We start from the raw sequence: 23,122 nt of genomic DNA, 5'->3' as shown, positions 1-23,122 counted from the left end.
GATCTCAAGAAGGCACATCAACCACCTACCAAGAATTAAACATGCCTTCGCCCCCATTTATTATGATCACTGCTAGTGCTAGGTTTTGTCAGTTTTTTCCTGTTTTAGTTTTTGCAGAATAACTCGCCAACCATTGCACCCAAGATTACACATTTTTGTGGTATGTTGGTCTCAAGAAGGCACATCAAACAAGCCCACAACCGTTTTAGCACTCATTTGTGGTGTAGCACCACCTAGAGAAGGCCTGAATGCAAAAATTGGGCACTTAAATCGCCAGTATCTTATGAAATGTTACATGTAGGATCATTACAACCTCTACAACCAAGTTTCGTGAAACTACGTCCATGGAGGGCGATGCAATTTGCAAATTTCTATATCTCAAGAGCCGCTTCAGCTATGATTTTGAAATTTGCTCACATCTCCTAAAGTTTAATCTGGCCCACTTAACACCAAAGGCCACCACCAAAGGTCAATAAAATTCAATTTTCAACAATTTTCTGCCAATATCTTGTGATGTGAATGTTCAAAGTTAGTGAAATCTGTGACACAGGCACACATACTGTACACACTAAGGCACACATATGCGCACACACACACACACACACACACTAGAGTGTGGTTCGGGCCGCTTATTTCTGTCCAAACCTGTTCCACATCCAACAGAGTTGCGTCAGGCATTTTCAGTTTTATGTTCAAACCCAACCCAAGCCCAACGCAGATGATGCCTTAGTTATTACCATGCTAGTGATTAAATGTTCACGTTTGTGGATAGCCTGTCTTTAGCCTATTAAACAACTGTCAAAATTAAACATTATTAAACAGCCTATTAAACAACTGTCAAAATGAAATTCTTAATTGTCTACAGAATCAGTGATGAGTGTACACGCATGCACGCAGGAGGTTACACACAGCGCACATTAACACAAGAGGCCCAAGCAAGCAGCCTCTTGAAATAGAATTTCTACTACTCAAGAAAAGTCTTGAAATGAACTGCAACAGCCTGAAACTACGCTCCTTCTGTCACTGATCCATTTGCAGCATCGACATTTTAATTGGGGCAACTCAAGGAAATCCTGTCCTCCAACTGAACGAGACGGGCTTATACCGGTAACCTACTGTATGTCTTCACCACAGTATGCAACGCAAATAGGCCTACCTCCACATTGTAGTCCTAGACTTTGCTTTTCGATTTCGTCCTAAAATCTCCCGAAAGGCTAAGAACTTTTTTTTAACGTCACCTAAGATAGCCTGTCTAGCTGTCTGATATATACCTGTGTTTTCATGGCTACTGTACATAAACCAATCTTGCACACAAGAAAAAGGCTGTTAGGTGTTAGGTTTTTTATTAAGAAATTAATAAGTAATTAATTTAATTAAGTAAGTAATTTCTAAATATTTGTCCAAACCCGACCCGTCCCATCGAACATGTACGACTTGATGCTTTACAAACAGTTGCAGGAGTAGGGCAGGGAAAGAACATAGGAAATGTACAGTACTTTATTTTCTATGGCTAGCAGGCGGAAACACCATGCGCTATGCGGTACAACCAGTTGGAATTTTTTGTGCCATGAAAATTCAATTCATCCAATGTAACAGTGTAACTCGGCAGCGATTGTCCTATCTCAAACACCATGAGATACAGTAGCTGTTGAAATGATAACCTTATGGACTTCCACCTGGGCAATGAAAAGACACTGTGGTTTACTTTCTTTTGCCAGAACTTAATTTCTCAAAGCTATACGTCTATACTTCACAATTTACAATAATTTACAGACATGTATAGATGCTGCAGTTGTGAGCATCAAAGCCGCAGTGGTAAGAAACCTTGTGGATGTGAGAATGTCCGTAAGTTATTGCTGTGGAATACAGAGGCAGTAATACGAGTCCTTTTTCTACTACCTGGCATGAAAATGCCTCCATTCTAAATTGTTTCCTTTCAGTTTAGGAAGTTTATGCTTTTCAGTTTAGACTTTTCATGTTGTTTACACCATGCATTGCCAGTCAAAACAAAGACTGTTTGTCCTCATGCTCCTTTCTTCCCTCCCTTCTTTTATCATTTCTTCAGCGTGCGAGACGGAGCGGGATAAAGTGTGTAAGGTGTCCTCCGAGGAACACCTGCAACCTTTTAAGGACAAGATGGAGGAATTTCTGACTCAGGGTAAGGCGTGTATACCCAGCACTCTGCTCCCAAGCATACAGGCACGCGCGCACACACACACACACAAACACATACACCACACAAACAGTCCACCCAATCAGCTCTGACATATATGTGTGTGTGTGTGTTTGTGTGTGTGTGTGTGTGTGTGTGTGTGTGTGTCTCGTTGGCTCTCTTTATCCACACTCTCCCCCAGAGCGGTGGAGAGCCGTGTCCCAGCATCCTTGACTGATGGCCTGTGCTCAACAGTCTCCATTATGTCTGTATAGGCCACCCCCTGCTGAGATGGTCCATTGATCATTGATTACCCGTCTCTAGTCCAACTGGGGCTGCCCTGTGTGCGCGCTGCGCTGCGGTGACTAATGCTGCAGCTATTCTGGTAATGAATATTCGGTATGGACCGACATGACAACATAAGGCCTGAGATATACCGGCTTATCACGGGAGGCTCTGCTGATGCAAGCCCCATATATCAGATAAAGGATGGCTTCTGTTTCAACATCATCCATTTTCGCTTGAAAGCGAGGCTCAGGTCTGCGTGCCTAGCGAGAGCTTTTGGGTGTTACTGAGGGAGGGAGGCGGGGGAGCCCAGACTGCGTTCACCTTATGCTTGCAATCACACAGGACGCACCCTCGCATGCATGCAAGCAAGCAAACATCCTTTGTAGTCGTCCACTCTCTCTCTCTCACCTCATCATCTTGTCTCGTCCGATTTTCCACCTATTTATCCTCTCCCGAGGAGTCTCCACTGCCCACCGAAGCCCTTTCCATTTCGCCACCGTGGCACCCTCCCATCTTTTTATTCTCTTTCTCTCTCTTTTTTTCCTCCTGACCCTCCTCCCTCACTTTCCCTGGTGCACCCAAGCGGAGGAAATCACATAAACACTTGTGCGCCGAGTATGTTTATCCCTGGTGTCGCTCAGAGCGCCGCCGATGATGAATTAGCGTGGAGAGCCGTTTGCATGATGAAGCTGTGATGCACTTCCTGCTCTGTTTGTTTTATTCCTCTCCAGTGTGTTTATTTTGTACCCCCCCGCCCATTCTACCCACCTCCACCAGTCCCCTTCACCCCCCCCCCCTCCACCGTGCGACCCACTCGGCGGCCCGACATGAAAGCCCAGAGCCGGGCCTCGGCGTTGGCCGACAGCCCCTCTCCCGTCTCCCCTGCCCTCCTCCTCCTCTCGTGCGCCCCTCCACTCTCCTCTCTCTGCCCTGCAGCGGGCCACTGCGCGGAGGCTTTTGTATTCAAATGGCCCTCCCGTAATGACTCGCACATGGAGCTCAGCTGGCCCGCTGTCCTTGAGGAAGCCGCGATGAAAGCAACCCCTCCGACAGAAACATCGGGATCCTCGGCGCTGGCTTTGATCCCCCATACACGGGGTCTCCCTCTAGGGCCAGGGCTTTTTTCTGCCCCTCCTGCCCCCCCCTCCCCCTCCCTCCCCCTCCCCTCACCCTGACATGTGACGTGAGTCTCTCAGAGGCTCCAGCCACATTGACCATGCCTCTCGTTAGAAACATCTGAGGGGGAGAGAGCTGGAGGAGGGAGGGGTGGGGGGGTGGAGGAACAAGAATGTCTGAATTCTTTTTTTTTTTTTTTTTTTCATTATTTGTATGATTTCAAACCCTGGGGTATAAGCGTTTCTGGCTCCACAGTACCAACCACTCTTGTTTATTTTCTCGACCATGAAACTAACCGCAGGACAGAGAGGAGGCCGACTCCAAGGAGAGGAATTGTTTGGTCTACAGTGATTCTCTCCGCTCGCTTTACAAACTCTCATGCATGCTAGTCACTTTGATGGTGTCTCGCTGCCTCAGAAAGCGGGCTTTGGACGTGATGATCTGTTTCGCATTGATAGAGAGATTGGCAATCCTCACAGCCTGCCGTGTTTCTTCTTTCTCGCTGGTGACTACTGCTTTGGCAAAGGACAGGGGTGTGGTCACTGCCGGTTGAAGTTTTTTGTTTATTTGTTTCTTTTCCAGGAAACTTTGTAGTCAGATTAATGGGGGACAAAATCACTTTTATCTCAAATGTATTGTTTCATGAGAAGTTATGTTTTTGTAATTTATAGTCCTTCTAGTTGCATCTAACAGTGGTTTACCCATAGCAATGTTTCAGTCAACCTCAATTCGAGTTCAATTAGTGTTAGATTTTTTCCATGCTCTAATTGGTATAAAAATAGTCTGACACACATCCATCCATTTCTGGTTGGCGTTGCACTTAGAAGTAAGACAAAGATAGTTGAAGAGAGAGAGAGAGAGAATCTTTTTTGGTGTGCTGTTTTGGAACAGTACATAAAAATGTCGTCCCTTTATTGGTCATGCCAGGGAAGCTTAGCGCCAAGTCTGTTTTAGATTATGGGGAATGAATTGATATTCCCGGGAAGAACCTCTGGATATCCAATCTGTTCTGAGAAGTCTTCCAGCCCGGACTGAGGTTTGGGGAAGCTGTTAATGGACCATTTGAGGCAGTTAAACGGTTTTAAGACACTTACGAGGATTGTCGTGCTTTGAGGCATCATGATACATTTACTCTAATGTTCATGGACATAGGAAATAAATGGATCAAATGGCTGACCTAAATGTTTCTAGAACCCAAAGACGTGAAAGTAGCTGGACAGTGTTATAGCCCATCATTACAGTATTTTATTACACAGGCATGACTGCACCATGGTAACAACACAGCAGGAATGGATACATTCACTCCAACGCGTAACATCCTCCCTCATTGGGGATGCCACACAAACACAGACAACTATTCAATGAATTTCTGCAGAATAGATGTTTTGTGGCATGTATTTGTAGTTTCTGCACAATTGCCTCAGTTACTGTATTGTGACATGATTTGAATGCTGTGCAAATCCTTCCCCCTTTTTAAGGATGTTTTGCAGGAAGTGACTGTTGACCGTGTGTCAGAAAAGTTTTCTGTAATGTGATTGAAAGAGTACAGTCATTTAGAGAGGATTCTGTGCTGCTAAATGATAGATAGATAGATAGATAGATAGATAGATAGATACTTTATTGATCCCTTGGGGAAATTCAAGGTCACAGTAGCATAATTAAAAGTAATTAAAAGTATATAATATAAAAAAACACAACTAAGCAATAAGGACTGTAGAAGATAAAGAATATACTAAATATAATAAAATACAAATTATGTAATGTTAAAATGTGCTAAATGAAAAAGAATCCAAACGGTTCCAAGAACTAGGTGTCCTAGGTGTTCCAGTCCTAGATACCCACTTCTCTCTATTCACTTTCACACTGCTTGCTCATCATTCTCAACTTGTCTTCTACACAAAGGAAGTTGTGTCTGCTGCCTCTGTCTCTTTCACACATTTGTCACTTGCACTTTAAACGTCAAGCTCAGCAACAAGCACTGCAGTATACCTGGCAGACACATACACACTCACACAGACACACAGGCACACACACACAGACACACACACATACACGCTCACACAGACACACAGGCACACACACACAGACACACACATACACACTCACACACACACATACTCACACAGAGACACAGGCACACACACACACACACACACAGGCGTAACACACACACACACACACACACACACCAAAGCTGAATTATGAGGACGTGTGAAATCTTGTGCAAACCGTTTGAAAGGCTGAGGCCAGTGTTCCTGAGGCCACTATAAATGGCCACTGAAGAATGCTGTTAATCTCAGGAGCCGACAGCGGCGTGCCCGAGTATTTCTCATCCCTGGGCCTTGTACTGCCATCCAGCGCCTGTCCTCCTGAGCACGCCTGGGAGATAAAGGCCAGCATGTGAGAGAGTAAACACTATCTTGAATGCTGAAGACCCAGAGTCACTTATCATGTACTGTATAGTTAATGCCCTGTCCTCCCCTCTTTACAATGCTCAATGCTCCGTATTCTTCTTTTCTGTATTGTATTACACTATTCAGATTTGAACTCTTTGCCACCATAGTTGTAGGTGTTACATTTGAAATCCAAACAGAGGGTTATTAGCCTGAGGCCGTGGACTTCATGCATATACAGCACAGTACATTCTTTTCTCTTCTCTTTCAGCTAAAAGTGACTTGGAGGCCCAGGAATCGCAGCTTGCCGTGACGCATAAAATGTAAGTAGTGGGTTCTGCATGTCATGGGTGTTGGTCGTGGGATGAGGGCTGGGTGACATGTCATGGGTGTCCGTCGCGGTATGAGGGCTAGGTGACATGTTTTGCTCTGGTAGCTGACAGGTGACCGGCTAGTCCAGGTTGTTTTGGGGATCCCATGGGAATGTTTGTCTAGCTCAGGTTCGATTGAATTTGCTCTGGCTGGCATGCTGTGACGGGCCATGTGGGTCTCCGGTGCGTTTTCATGCATGTTTGGAGTAGGTGAGTGTGAGTGTGTGTGAGTGTGTGCGTGAGAGAGAGAGAGAGAGAGAACAAGCATGTTCGTGTGTCAGTGTGTGTGTGTGTGTGTGAGAGAGAGTGTGTAAGTGTTTATCCAGACAGCAGTGGCTCCAGAGGTCTGTGCTGGGGAATGTGTTCAGCGCTCGGTGGAAACTCCAAACAACCTCCGTTCTGGATCGATCGCGGGCCTCATGATAACACCCCCCCCCCCCCCCCCCCCCCCCCTTTCATCTCCCGCGCACCAGTGCTGATTCACTTACTGCACGGCTCCTCAGTGTGGGAATTCAAAGACCCTTGGAATAACGCAACAGCGCTCACTTTAGACGGGCCTTTTTTTTTTTGCACGGCTTTAAGAAGTTGATCTGTGTTTGCACATTTGAGAACAATGTGATTGGGACAGGCCAGTGTATTTTGAATATTTGCCTGTGTTTTTGTTTTATCCTAAGCGTATGCTTTTGTTCCTCTTCACTTTGCATTCCTGTGATTACAGATAGTAACACTATCAGGGCCGAATTATCCATCGCCATGACTTATATGATGCTTGTATTTTTATTAGATGAACTCACAATGCATTTCACGACCACTTTCACAATTCCACAGTGTGGATTCCTCCGGCCTTGTTTTCACAATATTTAGCGCTTGATGTCATGTTTTTCTTGTCAATATTTGCAGTTTCCTGGAGCTGGGCATGTTTTTCTCTGTCAAGCCGAAGGCCGGAGAGAAAGAGGTCTCCCCCAGCACACTCTTCTCCGTGTGGCACGAGTTCTCCAGCGACTTCAAGGACCTGTGGAAGAGGGAGAACAAGCTTCTTCTGAAGGACAGGTGAGATCCTCCATGTCTCCTTCATCACAGTTCTTAGTCCTTCCCTGACTCACATAGAATACAGATGCCTGAGAACACTTAAGGAGTCTGCCAACCCATGTTGTTTAAGTAGGAGCGTAGAGAATTTTAAAGGTAGGGAGAGGCTTTTGCTCTGTTGTATAAGTCTCTGAAGTGTGATTTTTTTTCTAGGGTGGTCTGGTAGAATTTTTCTCTGCTTGATCTTTAGATTTATTCATCTTTAAATATGACAGCTGTTGCGTGAACATTCCAATTCTCCTTGGACTTTTTTTGCCACACTGTTCTGGGTAAACCCTTAGGGTATGCCCACAAAAACACTCTCTCCCTCTGTCTCTCGCTCACTCGCTCACTAACACACACACACACACACACACACACACACACACACACACACACTCCTTTTCATGGCCTAATCCATATATCCCTGCCTACTGGCAGCAGATCAGTCAGCCTGAGGGGTAGTATAAAGAGCTCTGGCCAGGGTCAGATTTGTCACTATAAGCCGTTCCTCTGCCTACCCCCCAGGCACCCACACACAGGGGCCTTTGTTGTGGCAACCGAGGGCACCATAGCAACAGAGCTCCTGACGACAGAATCTTGACTCCAGAGAGACAGCATAGGTCACTAAGTTCCAAAAAGGCCATGCAATAATTAGTGCGTGTTCCCTTAAATCCTGAAACTGGTGACCCAGTGATGTTAAGTGCTCTTCCCCCCCAAAGTCAGACGAACCATAGTGAGGGCACGTCATGATCCGTGACGGAGGGGACTGACACTGCGTTTTGATTTATCAAGCTGCATTAGAGACTGGTCTGTCAAACCACATACTGCTGCAGGGATCACCCCCCCCCCCCACACACACACACACACACACACCGAACCACATGATTATAATAAGAACCTATCACAGTCAGGTATTACACAGAAGGAGACGGTTTCAAAGGGTTGCCAAACACCTCCAACAGAACCATACCATATTTGGACCCTCTGATCTGGCTCCAGAGACTTTGAAGCACTTCTGACAGGTCTGAGAAAGATATATGGAGAAAAAAAAGTGTGTGTGCGTGTGTGTGTGTGTGCGTGTGTGTGTGTGTGTGTGTGCATGCTGAGAGTGAACTGGCTGTGTGCATGTGTGTCCATGTGCACATGCTTCAGTCTTCCCTCAATGTGTGTATCTGTGTGAGTTGAAGATTGTTTGTGTGTGTGTGTGTGGTTGTATTTTGAGAGAGAGCGAGAGAAGGAAAGAGGGAAAGAGTGCGTGTGTGTGCGTGCGTGTGCGTGCGTGTGTGTGTGTGCGTGTTATTTTACCCTGTGAGGTGTTGGGAGCCTCTAGCCGCAAAAGGAGCTGTGGTTCGGCTGATTGTAGCGTGATGTGGCCTGCCGACCCTGACGCTGTTTTATTGGCGTCTCATAACTCTCCCCTGAGTAAACATGGCGGTCTGGAGCACGACCCCTGGAGAGGGAGAGCTTTTCCAGAAGCATCCATCTCTCATGTACAGCCAGCCCCCCCCACGCCCCTGGCCTGCTCCCGAGAGAGGGAAACCAACATCCCATCCTCCCTATCACTACGGCTTCTCCATTGAGACAGGCTCAGGAATTGCCTTATGAAGAAAGCGAGATCAATCTTCATGAGGAGCACAAGGGGGTCTGGCAAGTATAAGGAGCCAGTGGTTACTTCAGGAGGCCATTTGAAGCCATTTTACAAACACCGAGCTGATATGTGATAAGCCAGAGTGTAACTACCAGACAACAGCAGGATGTCAGGGCTAATGACAAGATGGGGTGCCTGCGGAGTTCAGTGTTGTTTTGTGGGGGCCACAGCCCGGGGGTTTGGACATCTGCTTACAGTAGACCTGGCGGCGCGCCGCAGCGCAACACTTATCGGCGGGCCACGCCGCGTTGCCGGCTGCCTGGGACCTCAGCGGCCAGGCCGAATGTGGCGCTTGAGTGAGCCGCTGTCATTTTTCGGTTTGTTTTGTCATGCTGAGAGGTTTGGGAATGCATTCCATATGGGCGGCCGGGGCTGGTATGTGACGGGGAGGTTTTTTGCGGCGCGCGGCGGTGCGGACAGCTCCTGTTACCTGGGCCGCGCGCTGATGATGACGGAGCGGGCGACTCTGTCACGAGGCCATTATGGTGATGAATACGCCACATTTGGGTTTGAATTTTTTTTTTTTTTTAAACTTCTTTTCTTCTCAACCCCTCCCTCCCCACCCCCCCCCCCACCCCTGCAGATTGAAAGTGGCAGAGGAGTGTTTCAAGCAAGCGCGAGAGAAAGCCTCCTACAGTGTCAAACCTAAACATGCCTCTGGGATGGTGAGTGCTCTTTTTCAGCCACCCCACCCACCCCTCTCCTCCACCACTCATCTCACTCCATCTTTATCTTTCTTCTCATGCTGTTTCATCGGTATTTAATGTCCATCCAGTCATTTGTAATATAAACACTCCCTGCCGATGTTGCTTCATGTGTTTGTGCTGATAAAATATTTAACACATGGCCTTTGATTCTGTTTCCCAGAAAGCCAAAATCGGACAGAAGACTTAACAGACTCCGACAAGGACAGCTTCAGCTATTTTTTTTTAATGAAAAAGACATGGTGGTGACATCTGCCGCAGGCAGTGTGCAAAAAAAAAAATGGAAGTGTAGCCATTACCCCCTCCATGATAACCAGCACTTTTGTTTTTCTCTCTGTTCAACTCCTCATGTTGTAATCAAAGAGTATTTTCCTTCAGGCTCAGCAAGGATTTATATTTCTAAGCCCCTCTGTTATACACTGTTACACAGACATGATTCATTCGTCAGTGGCCCCACGAGTCCATTCAAGGCAAGACAATCTCTCCCAGTCCCAAATTAATGTAGCCAAGTGGGATTTGTGCCCCCCCAAAGCTTAGCGGGCCTTTAGAAGGAGACGTAGCAGGTGAGACACTCCCATTCATCTTCATGGAAAAGCTGGAAGTGCCTTAATTCAAGCACACTCTTTTCTGTTCTGCCCAGCGCCATCCCCACCACTGCCAGGTGCCGCCTGACGTTCCTGGGCAGAACAGAGGACCCAAGTACCCAGTGAGTCCTTCGCTCAAAGGATCATATCTTACTACTGACCTAACTGCCTCCCCAACCATAGAAATCATTGGAGTTGTTGAATAGTTTATTCAAAGCCAAAGTGCTTCCCTGTGTGTGTGTGTGTGTGTGTGTGTGTGTGTGTGAGTGAGAGAGAGAGAGAAACTAGTGGATTGTGTAACAGATCCAGCTTTGTGTGAATAAAATAAATATGCTCTGGGGATGCCAAGCATGAAGACCTTTATATAACGATCTCTTCCAATAGTAGAGTGACTCATTATAAGCCATGAACATTCCGTGCAGCATCACACCTCTCTCAGTCCTGCCTCCAACTCAGACCTGGTTTGTTGTTCATCTGCCACCTGTTAAACCAGTGACCAGTTAAACCCCATTGTGCAATAATGTTTGAATTAACTGTTTATTTTGAATAAATTCCTCATAATGTTGTCTTCATTTGCGGTGTCTTCTTCGTGGGCAATATTTTGAATGAGTGAAAAAAAACTGTGTGAGCATATTGTAGAATAGATTTATTATATAATAATACTTTAAACTTTCAACATAATATATTTAAAATTATTCAGTACCTTTATCATATATAAATTCCTTTATCTATCAGGATACTCTTGTTAAATATATCTGTGGTACAAAAGAAGGTATATGTGGTGGAGAATGTAGTGGCTTTCGACAGACAACGGTGCTCTGGGATTGCAACCTAAACACTCATTGGCTACACACACACACACACACACACACACACACACATTGCCCTGAAAGGCCATTGGTGGATCAATTGAGTTCTGTTTTTTTCCTATCAGTCTTAGTTCTATTGTTTTTTTGCTCAGTTGTCCATCTTCCTCCGTGGTTATGGCTCATGTTGAAGTCTTGTCTCTGAGCTCCAGAGGGGGTGTTTGAGAGGGGGGGCTCAGACACTGGGGACTCCTCTTATCTGCATTGCCTCAGAAAGAGTGTTTGGACTCAGGCCAAGGAGGAGGGAAGAGGGTAAGGTTCAAGAGACAGTTGACCTCCGGTCAAGAAGAGAGGTCAGAGTTCAGAGCGCTCCTCTGTCCACTCTGTCCCCTACAGGCGAAGTTCAGAGCAATCAAAACATTTGTCCTTAACACGAGAGCTCCCAAAAGAGGTGGGTTTGGTGACCGCAGATTCAACCACCAAGATTAAATAAAGGTGTGCACAGAGAACCCGAGAGGTGACGAGACTGGACACTGTCCTGTGAAGGAGTCCTGCTCAGTAATGCCCGTCTTGTGTGAAACATGTTCCATGGAAACAGGAAGTGAGTCCATACAGCGCTTCCTGTAGAATCGGGTAAGCGTCAAAGCCCCCCATGCAACAGAGAGAGACTCGTATCTATGGCCCACATCAAGGTTCCTCTGAGCGCTGGGGCAGCTTTACACCCCCCCCCCCCACCCCACCCCCCAGCGCCTCACTGTGTGTCGTTTACGCTGACCGACACACACCGGCACTGTTTCACACGCTGCACCTTCCGGTGGCGGAACGGCGGGTCCAGACCCGGGCAGTGCAGGCGCAGCGTCACCGTGGTGACCCGGTGTGGCCGGCAGAAGGCGCAGGACTGGAAGGAGGCGCCGTGCGTGGGCTGCTTGCGCCGCTGACGCTGCTGGCGCTGGCCGGACGAGGAGGAAGAGGAAGGCGTGTGGATGTGCCGCGGGATGTAGAAGGAGTTGCACTGGCCATAGCAGAAGCGGTTGACCACTGTGCGGCTCACGCAGCCCTCCTCGCTGACCGTCTGCCGCAGCGGCTGAGTCTTGCACCAGTCGCTGCGCAGGTACTTGCGCTCGGTGACCACCAAGGCCTCGCGGCTGGACGCCAGCACCTCGGGCTTGCCCATGGGCTGCAGCAGCGCGGGGGTCTGGGGCACCGCCAGGCTGTTGTCCTTCAGCTTGTATGGCGACGGGATGGAGCCCTGGGGCCCCCTGGACTTCTTAGAGTCGGCCGTCATGCACAGGCTCCACGCCAGCAGCATGGCTAAGGCCAGCTTCCAGAACATTCTGAGAGAAGAAAGGAGAAGAGGGTTAACATTCACCAGACCTTGTCCTTAAGATGAGTGCAGTGTCAGTAGTCAATATGATTGCTCAAACTTTGCTCAAACTCAGCCCTGGACATTGCCTCTGGCCCACAGCGTCGGTAGAATCAACAGCGCTGGATGGGGATAACGAGCTGATGGGCATCAGTCTAGTCGTCCTGGCGATAGCTGGCTCTGTTGTGTTTATGATGGATCTGTTTTCCCTGTTTTGAGTCCAGCGCGGCTCGGCCAAAGCCCAGCCTGTGCTGTTATGATGGAGCCTTTGGGTCGAAGCACTTGGCCTTTCCCTCTTTAAACAGAGAGACGAACCTAAGGAGGGGGACTTTGTGCCTGTGATAAAGTTAATGCCGCATTTAGTCCCAGTCTGTTCCTTCATTTTAAAAGCCCCAAAATGGCGCCCACTCTAAAGTCCTCTGTCTACGAGCAGATAACCTCTGAACTGTTGTTCACATTCTCAGACCTGAGGCTCGGCTCTTTTTGTCTGTCTGTCTCTCTTTCTGCTAGTGTGTGCTTGTGTGTGTGTGCTTGTGTGTGTGTGTGTGTGTGTGTCACTGAAATGACAGGGGGTAGTGGTCATTTTAGTATGGCACCACAGAGACATAGCTAAAGGGCCAAGTTAGCCCTACAATGGCTGTAAAGAAGAATGGATCCATCTCCTGTGACTCCATTCATCAAAGTCCCTGAATCATTACTTTTATTTGCTTTTTTTGTCAGTTTGCAGAATTCCCTGAAAAAACAAACTGGGGTGTCCTTCAAAGGGAGCACTTAAAAAGCCATAAGGCCCAGAGGAAGTTGACTTTATTGCTCTCGTTGAGGGCTAAAATGATTAGCCATTTGCTTACTTTAGACATGAAGCATGCTACAGATATGTAAACAGGCTGTATGTTACTTGGCCATGTGAATGTTATTAAGTGCAGGATGGAAATATTTGTGTGTGTGTGTGTGCTCATTGGCCACAACCTCGACCAGGCAGCGACCCAGAGAAGACCAGAGAGCCAGACGGACAACAGAGACAAACCCATGAGTTACACATACACACACACAAACATACACACACACACACACACACACACACACACACACACACACACACACACACACACACACACACACACACACACACACACACCACACAGCCTCAGATTCAGATTCTGTTATGACAGACTTTTCTCCACTATTTTCTTCTCACACTTTGTTGGGTTAATGATTGACATGGAGACACACACACACACACACACACACACACACGCACAGACGCACTCACACACAAGCACACTAGCATGGACACTTGCCACTTTGTCTTTAAAGACCTGCAGATAGTTGGATCAAATCCCATGGGATGAACTTCCTGCCTCTGCTCCCTGTGCCTCCCTCCATCAGTGAAAGATGCGATCGCTACATGACTTACAGCTCCCAAGTCACAAGAGTGTGAGTGTCAAAGATGACAGATGTACAATACAATTTCCGTTTGAATTCATAAGTATGATCGAACTCCAGCTGAGATCATATATCTCACTAGAATAAATTTCTCAGTCTTTCACACGCAGACAGACAACCCCACGTACACACCAACACACACACGCACACACACACACACACACACACACACACAGAGAGAGAGAGAGAGAGAAGGCTGACTGCATACTACACATGTCATTTCTTGAATCTCTCTGGAAGACAAATTGCAGTTTGAGTGTAATGATAGTGTGCTCTCTGCACACACAGAGAAAAATAAACAAAATGTCTCCTTTCCCTCCCCTCCTCCTCTGTTCCTTTCCCCTCTCCCCTTTTTCTCTCATGGTCACTGTCTTTCAGTCAAAGTGAAAAGAAAGTGCACAGAAACACAGTTTACCGAGAAAGACAGGGTTTAGAAATGAGCGATGAGTCAGATATTTTGAACAGCCGTTGAGCTCATGTCCATAATCTCCACCATACACAATTACAGTCTTTGGCAGGCCAAGTAATTTGTCTAAAAGTATAACAGGAGACATCACCCCTGAGCATGTTTGTAATAATTGCATAAACTATTATAATTCACTTTCAAAATATTCAAAATAATTAGTTTGCTGATAATAATTATGTTTCCTCATTATCATCAGTCATACTTTTCTACATGTAGCATGTGCTCAAATCCTAAACTGCAGGTGAGGATGAGATTTCCACTCAGGAAAAAAAAAAAAAAACATGCGTTTCAGTCGCTTCAACACACATCCATCCAACCACCATCATCTCTCCAGTACCAGCATCTTGGCTCTACCACCAACATGGAGCAAGCCTGCCAAGCTCAACAAACATGGAGGGAAGAGATTCTTGCCCTCTCGGATACCAGCATCATTTTGATACTACCATAACAAGGCGAGCTGGCGACCACAAGGCAGAACTCAACATGGCGCCCTTCTGCTGGCGCCAAGCGCTCTGCCATGTGACAGCCGACTTCCCCTTCGGAACTCATCACAGCAATTATGACATTTACGGGTAAATCTCTCCACAGCTCCAGTGGGCTGAGTGTGTTATTATGGACAAATCTGCCAAAATTACCTGCACCACTCACACAGGCTGAACATACACACACACACATACACACACACACACACACACACACACATACACAGAGACATACACACATGCTCACAGGCAGAGAGACAGACAGACACACACACACACGCACACACTTTCTCACCACACACAGACACACTGATGATGTTTCTCAGCTGATTGCAAACCATGCAATTAAAGCCTATTATGGTAAATGCTGGTGGTTTAATCTCCTCAGGCTTGTGGGGTAAGCTGGTGTGACAGGCAGGCAGGCAGGATGTGTGGGGGCACTGATCTGTCAGGACCTGGAGCCTCGCGGCCCCTCGCAGGAACACCCACTGATCCAGCGCACGCCTCACACGCACACACACACACACACACACACACACACACACTCACACAGACACACACAGACACACAGACACACACACACACACACACTCACACAGGGAAGAACACACATCTTGGACTGCCTGTCTGTCTCTCTGTCTGCGGCCTCTCAGATTCAATTGTCTGTGTTTGTCTGTCACTGGTATTAAAACACAATAGGTATTTGTCTGTAGTGCTTTGTGAAGTTGGTAAGAATTAGTCTGTCCTGGTCTGTTGGTGTCATGTTTCCCACTACTGGAGCCCCCATTCGTCAATCCTCATTTCAGCTCCTCAGATTTAGATTAGACTGAGCATCGTAGAGTACTCAGTGGTGGCTGTGCAGTTGGTATGCCAGAGGTTTCACAACATCCCTTGGTGGAAAGCACGGAGTGATGGAAAAGCCCCCTGCTTTCATTCAGTCTGAAATCCTCTTTACCAAAAACAGCTAGTGGTGTACACAGAGGCATTTCCCTCTACAGGGACAAATCACTGCCAAACCCACAAGGAATGAGGATCTAAAGTTTGGTCAGATTTTTTTAATAAAACATTTTCTTGATCATATACATATTAAGGCACTCTCTCATCAGGTGATATTGTACAAATTACAAATGATCCCAAAACTAGTATCCTGTTAACAATGACTATGAGCATTGTTTTAATCCTTCATTCATTTTTCTTACCTCTCCATTATACTGACCAACCAATTGACCAAACCAAAAGTCTAAATTTTTCCAGTACATTGAAGGTCAACACTGGTTCACATCATGTTCAAACCTGAGCTCATAATTCTGAACCACTTAAATTATGCTCTTAAGTTTGCACTTCTATCTATAGTCATGAAGTTAACTTTCCTCTAAACATATTTATCAATAGTGCTATTGACTCTAGTTAAACCCTGATCAAGCACACTAGCACAACAGGAGGAGAGGAAGAGCTTACGGTACCTGCTGAGTGCGTGTCCCAGGTGAGGGGGTTGTGAGGGCTCTGGAGTGGAGGATTAGGGGAGAGGTGATGCGGAGGTTAAAGGGGAGACGAGAGGCTGTCCCGCTGGCTGGCTCCTGGAGAGGGGCAGATATTGGCTGCCATCAGGGCAGTTGGGGCAGAAGGAAGTAGGAGATGAGTAAGAGAGAGAGAGAGAGAGAGAGAGAGAGCAAGAGAGAGAGGGGATGAGAGAGTCCAGCAGTCCCACTGGGTCCTCCCCCTTTGGCTGCAGGTCCTCAATTTGTTCCCCTGTCACTTTGTGTTTAATTTCCAAACGGATGAGCTGTCATGTCGGGAGCGAGCGCCACCCTGAGCTGTTTCCCTGGTGCGCAATCCTGTGTGGCTCACTCCTCGGGCGTCACCTCCACGTCCACTCGTCACTTTTGAGACATCACCGCAGGGGAATTCCTTGAACAGAGCCAGCGCGCTATCATGACACTTTCTCTCTGGTGTTCTGTCTGTCACTGGGTCCTGTCTGGGCTCCTGCCTCCTGCCGTCTGTCTCGCCCTCTCCCCTCACTCTCCCTCTTCTTCATACAGTACCTCTGTTCCACCCTTTCCTCCTCCTCCTCCTCTCTCTCTCTCTCTAGCCCTCCTTCCACCCTCCCTCTGGCACTACTCTCACTTGGGCTAATACTCTTCCAAACTCACTAAACCTTTCTCACTTTTATACACTTATTCAGCTCTCTCCCACACACACACACACACACACCCCACTGATGGTTAAGGGATGAGTTTATGGGAACCTGTATTTATTTACCTGTCTTTTCTCTCTGTGTGTTTACACTTCAAGTCTCTCCATGTCTGTTCTTTGATTATTACTTGTATGCTTACGTCTGAACTAAGCACTACAACACATTGTGCAAACTCCTTGTGATTTTTTATGTAACCTATTCATGTTCTTTTAGCTGTCGTTCTGCCCGTTTCTCTTGATCTGACACAAATACACACACACACACACACAACCGTAATTATCCTCACGCACTGATATTGATTAGAAGCCTGAAAGCGATTGAAAATTAAGACTGAAATCCACCATTGTACTTCTTCTGTGTGTCTCACCTTTTATTGAACACACACAAACACACACTTACTCAAAGTGAGTAAGCGAGTGTGAGAAAGAAGCCAGAACAAGACAGAAGACAGACAGACAGGCATCCACTCATAGCACACTCATCGCTTCCCACCCCAAAACGAGACCCATACATCCATTAATCATATTTCAGAGGGCGAACATTCCTGTCTCGTTCTGTTGTTCCATTCTGTTTCTGTTATGAACTTCATTCTTTCATCCTTGTGGTTTTCAGCTCACACTCGTCTGACCACTACAACAACAACAATGTCTGTCACTCACCAAATGACAAAACACACTAAAGCCCCCACTTACACACAAAAAACGCATTCACGTTAGTACACACACGCACACACACACACACACACACATTCCTTTGCGTCCACAGACCATTACTGGAGCTTTGGCACAACGCTGTGCGTGTCTGTAACTGTAACGAATGTCTCCATCTTTTTTAATCAGCCTGATCTGGGCTCAGCAATCACAAACACAACCCCCCCCCCCCCCACCACCACCACCACACCCAAGGCAAGGCTGGCTGCTCCCCTACTGTGCCGCCTTTGAACGAGACCCTCGCAATGTTGTGCCTGCTCCTCGGTCACTGTTTGTTCTTATCACAGAAAGACAGTCAGTGAAAACAGCTTCAGGAACATATGAAGTTTAAAGAGGCTGTTTCCTTGTCCTTGTTTTTTTTCCCCTGGCAAGGCTCTTTTATCTCCTCGTCAGAGCAACAGCATGCGTGCGTAAACAGCATCGAACATCAAGCAGGCTGGCGCACACCCATGCATTGGCAAACACATGATAGAGCATTTCACTTTATGATTTGCTGATCAAAAGCTTTGGATGAAGCTGGACTGGGCTGCCTATGAGCTGTCGGTAGTGCACTCCTGCTCTTCACCCGATTACTGACTCAACAGGATGTTCTCTGTTCCTCTGTTTAGCCCTCTTGATTCTGTACATTCAACACAACATGTCATGTAAGTAATTGTGGTGTGATGCGTGGGTCGTGTCACCATGAGGTTCATTCAGCATTACTGGCTGGCCACCTGTGTTAGGGGATGGCGAAGCAGGAAGGCTTATGTTTGGAGAAACTACAGAGAATCACTTATTACCATCCAGTGGCTTCTGGAGGAACTGCAAGGTCCAAGAACAACTCACAAATCACATCATGCACACCACAGTACTAGAGCCTTTGGTTAGCTTTCATTGCAAATCTCCCTGGCCCAAATCTGCTTTAAAGTTGTTTCTCAAATACACATTTACTGTACTTGCTGACAGAGTATTTATGTATCCTTGTTGAGGGCTTTAATTGTACTGCTATAACTCACAACACTAAATGTCAATGCTGCACTGAACACTGCTTTAATAAACAGTCTGAATCAGAATATCTTAAAAAGTGCAGTAATAATACATTGTCCACCATTCGTTTTCAGATAAAGGGCTGACTTTAATACATTTTAATTAAAAGTGTCTTTAAATATGGTATAAAAATAAATGAAGAAGAGAGTAACAAAGAATTAATGACTACATAAGACAAGACAGAGCCTGTTGTTGGTGGCATCATTTCCATAACATTTTCAATGTGACTTCACAAGTGCGATGGTAAACTGTGCTAAGTTGTGTGTATTTTTTTCTCTCTGAATTTTCCTTAGTGTAACAAACGAAATGCAGATGAAAATAGGTGTCATCTTACGCGTGCCTCGTTAACACCTCCTCTAGTGTGACTATTTCGTTAATTAATATTTGTGATGTCTCACAGAATGTATCTATGCAGATTCTCTTGACTATGATGTTTTTTTTGCCTTTTTTCATCTCTATTTTAAGTTAAGAATGGACAAGCTGATGTCAAATCCATCTGATATACATGGAAGGGACTGAGCATCAGACAGCTTCAAAAGGCATTATATCCAAGTTTCAAAATGTCTCCGGAAGTCCAAACAAACACAAAAAATGTTGTCTTCAGATTACTGAAACAAAACCAGAATAAGGGATGTAGAAAATCAGTCCCTTGGACATGCAACATCTGGTTCGAAGTCCATTGTCTGTGGGTATGGACCAACCAGATGAGATGGAGAAAAAGACTGTCCTTGTCCAGTGGCTTCAGAGTCTCTGGGTTTCAGCTTGACCACACAAGAGCAGCTCACCTTTTTGAGGTGAGAGATTTCCCCTGAGAGACAGAGGAGAGGAAGACGAGGAGAGAGAGAGAGAGAGAGAGAAAGGTTACTGAGCCGAAATGTCTCATGCTGAACATGTGACAGGCTGGGTGGTTGTAAGCAGCAATGGATGGATTAAGCATGTTGATGAGTTGGCCTATAAGCAATTAGAAAAACACTATGCGCATAAACATAATGACTAAAAAAGGATTTCTCTATAGTCTAGGCTGAACTGATAACATAGCTCATGTTTAATACGTAACAAGGACACAACACACACTTAAGCATGACATTGAACAAATGAGCAGTTATAGAACAATAAAGCCTAATTTCTAGCCTAGAAATCTAGACGCACCCTAGCGGCAGCAAATTACATTTGCTTCCAGGGCTAGTCTAGCAACTCTCCGTTGGCTTGTGAGCTCGAAAAATTAAACTTCTATCAGGCCAATCAAATCATGTATAGAGTCGTTAGGCGGGCTTAACATAATGATTGATGGCAGAGTTGCAACGGTTTGGCTTGAATTCCCTGCTACTTGAAAACAAAGAAGATGTATGTTGCTGTTGGCCAACAGTGTGACACGAGTTAAGCTTGTTTTAAGTTGGCAAAAGTTTTAACTAGCCAACTAGCTCCGCTGGTGGGAAAACGCATGGGACTCAGCGCTGTCCTATTGCGTGCAGAGGGAATTTGAAAGACAACCGATTATCCCGCCCCTCGGACTGAGTACTGCGAACGGTGAGTGCCCAGACCCTACATTTTAATGTGGGTCTGGCTCGTCAGGCTACCTAATTTCACCAGCCAACACACAAACACAGAAACATTCAATTTACCATATCTGCAGTAGTAATTCCTTTTGAGAAGCATTGCCTACCGATTTCCAATTATATCAATACAACCATTTTATGTCTTTGAATTAGTATCTGAATTCATATGACACACAAGATCCCTGGAAAAGATGTAACATTCCACAGCAAAAGCACATGGAGAGAGCGTTATACACACATCGCTACATACAGAAAAGATACAATGGAGAATGGCATCACCACACACATGCAGCGTAGAGGAGAGTGGAGGCGTATTGGGCATTAACCACTGTGGTCATATTACCTGGAAGCAAATATCCCTCAAAACAAGTTCTTACTTTTCTGTGGACAAGGAGAGAGAGTAAAGAAAATAAGAGGGAGACATTTTGGCGAGGTAGCGACTTTGAGAAGCCAAAAATGTGTAACAAACAAAAAAGAAAAGGGAAATGTAGAAAGTGCATCTGTCAGTGACAACTCAAATCCTCTCCTGAGCATGTGCAAGCTAAACCAGATGGCACAGCTGACAAATACACTGTTTTCATCTTGTAAATAAATTACAAGAGCCCAAATTCAATCTTGATTCATAATTTCAGTTAAATTACGCAAATTAGACCCTACTGGAAACAAAGTGGCATGGGTAGGAAACCTGCTAAGAGACACTTCACTCGCACCCAGCGGAACCCTGTGAACTCACTTAACATTGAACTGGTGAATGAGGTCTGCAAATGCATTGTTATGGTTTTGTCATCAAGCAATTTCATTTAGAAGAAGCAAGCAACATCAAAGACCAGAGTTGAGGAGGGAAGAGAAGAGGAGAGGAGAGGAGAGGAGAGGAGAGGAGAGGAAAGGAGAGGAGAGGAAAGGAGAGGAGAGGAGAGGAGAGGAGAGGAAGTTAGCCAAGGTCAGGAGAGGACAAGGCAGAGGAGGACAAGAGCAGGGGAGGGCGAGGGCTGTTGATTTGAGGAAGTCCTGAAATCAAAAGAGTTTTTAGACTGCCTACACGGACGTGATTGAATGTTACGTCACATGGGGTTACGGATGGATAAAGCCCGATGCAGACTTTATCAGACCAAACAGAGCGTCTGATTGGCTGTTTAACTGACCACACATGGAGAGCGCGTCCACTTACCACACTGCGTGAGAATTTCTCAAATGAGGTTCTGCGGTCCTGTATGATTGCCGACTTTAACCAACACAAACAAGAGAGAAAAGAAGCAAAAGCAACCAAAAGAACAGACAGAAAAGAAAAGAAAAGAAAAAGAGGAGAAGCCAGAAAAAAAGAAAAGACTGCTGAAACAAAGGAGTGTGTGAAGACGGAGACAGTGTGTGGGAGTCCGTACTACAACTGATAACAGTCGACTGACTTCAGTGTGCAGTGCTTGTGTGGATGCAATAATGAAAATAATGGAGATGGTCAAATGTCTGTTATCAGTTGCAACAGAGCATTGTACAGGAGAAGAGCACTTCAAAATGATGCAAATGAATTTGAACATGAACGCTAATGCGTAGTCAACACAAACAGTGGTCATTTACCAGATGATCCAGATGATGCCCAGTTAACAAAATCACACTGATCCTAATTGGGAACGCTCACAAACTTTACTTCATATATGGGTCTTGCTTACGCCCACCCCCCACCCAACAACTACCATTTACACATAAGATGAATGAAGTGAAGGAAAGTAACTCAGAACTCAGCTTCAATTCCGAAACAGTTTGTCACAGTTTGTCCCTAGAACACAAGTCACATTGAAACCTTCCTCCATGTTAAGAGTGGCACATATGAAATCACATTGAAACATTCCTCCATGTTAAGAGTGGCACATATGAAATCACATTGAAACATTCCTCCATGTTAAGAGTGGCAGATATGAAAGAACGTAGGGAGCACTGGCTGTCATGTGCTCTGCGCGGCTGTCACGCCGCAATGGGTCTCTGTGGATGGTCCAGTAACGGAGCGGGTCTTCAGGCTTAAGTGAAGAGGCCACGGTTCCCGTGGGATGGTTGGGTGGGCAATCGGACTGGGAGGGGGTCAGAAGATACAGTGCACTTTTGGACTGGGAGCCATTACCTTTTTCTTGGCCTGCAGAAGCTCCTGGTAGGCACTGGATCGGATGAAGCGGCTGTAAGAGTCACTTTTCATCAGCTTATATATGTGCTCCTGTGGAGAGGTAGGGTGGGACAACACGAGTGGACACACGCACGCGCACGCACACACACACACTCACACACTCACACACACACACACACACACACACACACACACACACACACACACACACACACACACACGCACACACACACACGCCCACAAACACACAAATTCATGAATGTATACCATCCCATCTCATCGAAAGACGTGTCAGTGGATGTCTGAAGGTGTCTACATTTTAAAAATATATAATCTCTATAACCTTTATAGTACTTTTATTTTCAAATAGCTTTTAAACATTAATGTTATATATATTAACATAAATGTTATAGGCCTGCATTAGAAAAGTGTCTCAACAGGTCAGGAATCAGCTGAAGATAAATTAAAATCAGTCTTTGCACCTGTGCGTCCTCAAAGGCGTAGCGGCCTGGGTCTTTGACATTCTGAGTGGTCTTGGCGTAGCTCTTGGAGTCCACGTTAATGGCACTGGGCGCCCCAGACGCGAGAAACTCCTGCCAGATCTCCTGTACCCTCGTTGGCACCTCCCGGATGGGCCTCCTC

At 46.1% G+C, this 23,122-nt stretch overlaps 3 protein-coding genes across 8 annotated transcripts in view; 1 reads left to right on the top strand and 2 right to left on the bottom strand.

The window, feature by feature from the left end:
- The window catches only part of LOC121685408 (formin-2), a 48,511-nt gene extending 37,615 nt beyond the window's left edge, over window positions 1-10,896 (top strand). Inside the window, exons 13-17 of the mRNA XM_042065919.1 lie at window positions 2,066-2,158; window positions 6,221-6,272; window positions 7,221-7,370; window positions 9,620-9,701; window positions 9,904-10,896. Of these exons, the coding sequence (XP_041921853.1) occupies window positions 2,066-2,158; window positions 6,221-6,272; window positions 7,221-7,370; window positions 9,620-9,701; window positions 9,904-9,930 (404 nt within the window). The 3' untranslated portion in view covers window positions 9,931-10,896. The remainder of the gene's footprint in view (window positions 1-2,065; window positions 2,159-6,220; window positions 6,273-7,220; window positions 7,371-9,619; window positions 9,702-9,903) is intronic.
- A 112-nt stretch (window positions 10,897-11,008) lies between these two features.
- On the bottom strand, window positions 11,009-17,405 carry grem2a (gremlin 2, DAN family BMP antagonist a). The gene is made up of 2 exons (XM_042065921.1): window positions 16,348-17,405; window positions 11,009-12,464 (listed from the first exon to the last, which is right to left on the bottom strand). The coding sequence occupies exon 2, from the start codon at window positions 12,461-12,463 to the stop codon at window positions 11,882-11,884; it is 582 nt and encodes a 193-aa protein (XP_041921855.1). The 5' UTR covers window position 12,464; window positions 16,348-17,405; the 3' UTR covers window positions 11,009-11,881.
- Window positions 17,406-18,901: 1,496 nt separating this feature from the next.
- Window positions 18,902-23,122, bottom strand: part of rgs7a (regulator of G protein signaling 7a) — a 44,729-nt gene continuing 40,508 nt past the window's right edge. For 3 of the 6 annotated variants that reach the window (XR_006023392.1, XR_006023389.1, XR_006023391.1), the window contains 3 exons: window positions 22,963-23,122; window positions 20,714-22,570; window positions 18,902-19,622 (listed from right to left, as the gene is read on the bottom strand). The exon at window positions 22,963-23,122 is cut by the window's right edge and continues 27 nt beyond it. Coding sequence is in view for 2 of the 6 variants with exons in the window: in XM_042066218.1 (XP_041922152.1) it covers window positions 19,596-19,622; window positions 22,481-22,570; window positions 22,963-23,122 (277 nt within the window). In the remaining 4 variants the exon portion in view is untranslated. The remainder of the gene's footprint in view (window positions 19,623-20,713; window positions 22,571-22,962) is intronic. The other 3 variants (XR_006023390.1, XM_042066219.1, XM_042066218.1) reach the window with 3 other exon arrangements.

This window comes from Alosa sapidissima, chromosome 16 (genome assembly GCF_018492685.1).
Source record: "Alosa sapidissima isolate fAloSap1 chromosome 16, fAloSap1.pri, whole genome shotgun sequence".
NCBI classification, from domain to species: Eukaryota; Metazoa; Chordata; class Actinopteri; order Clupeiformes; family Clupeidae; genus Alosa; species Alosa sapidissima.
Note: the sequence above shows the minus strand (reverse complement) of the source record. Positions and strands in the feature narration are given on the sequence as shown.

What these genes read in the sequence shown, in the direction of transcription:
- grem2a (XM_042065921.1), bottom strand. Translation starts at nt 12,463, where the DNA reads ATGTTCTGGAAGCTGGCCTTAGCCATGCTGCTGGCGTGGAGCCTGTGC.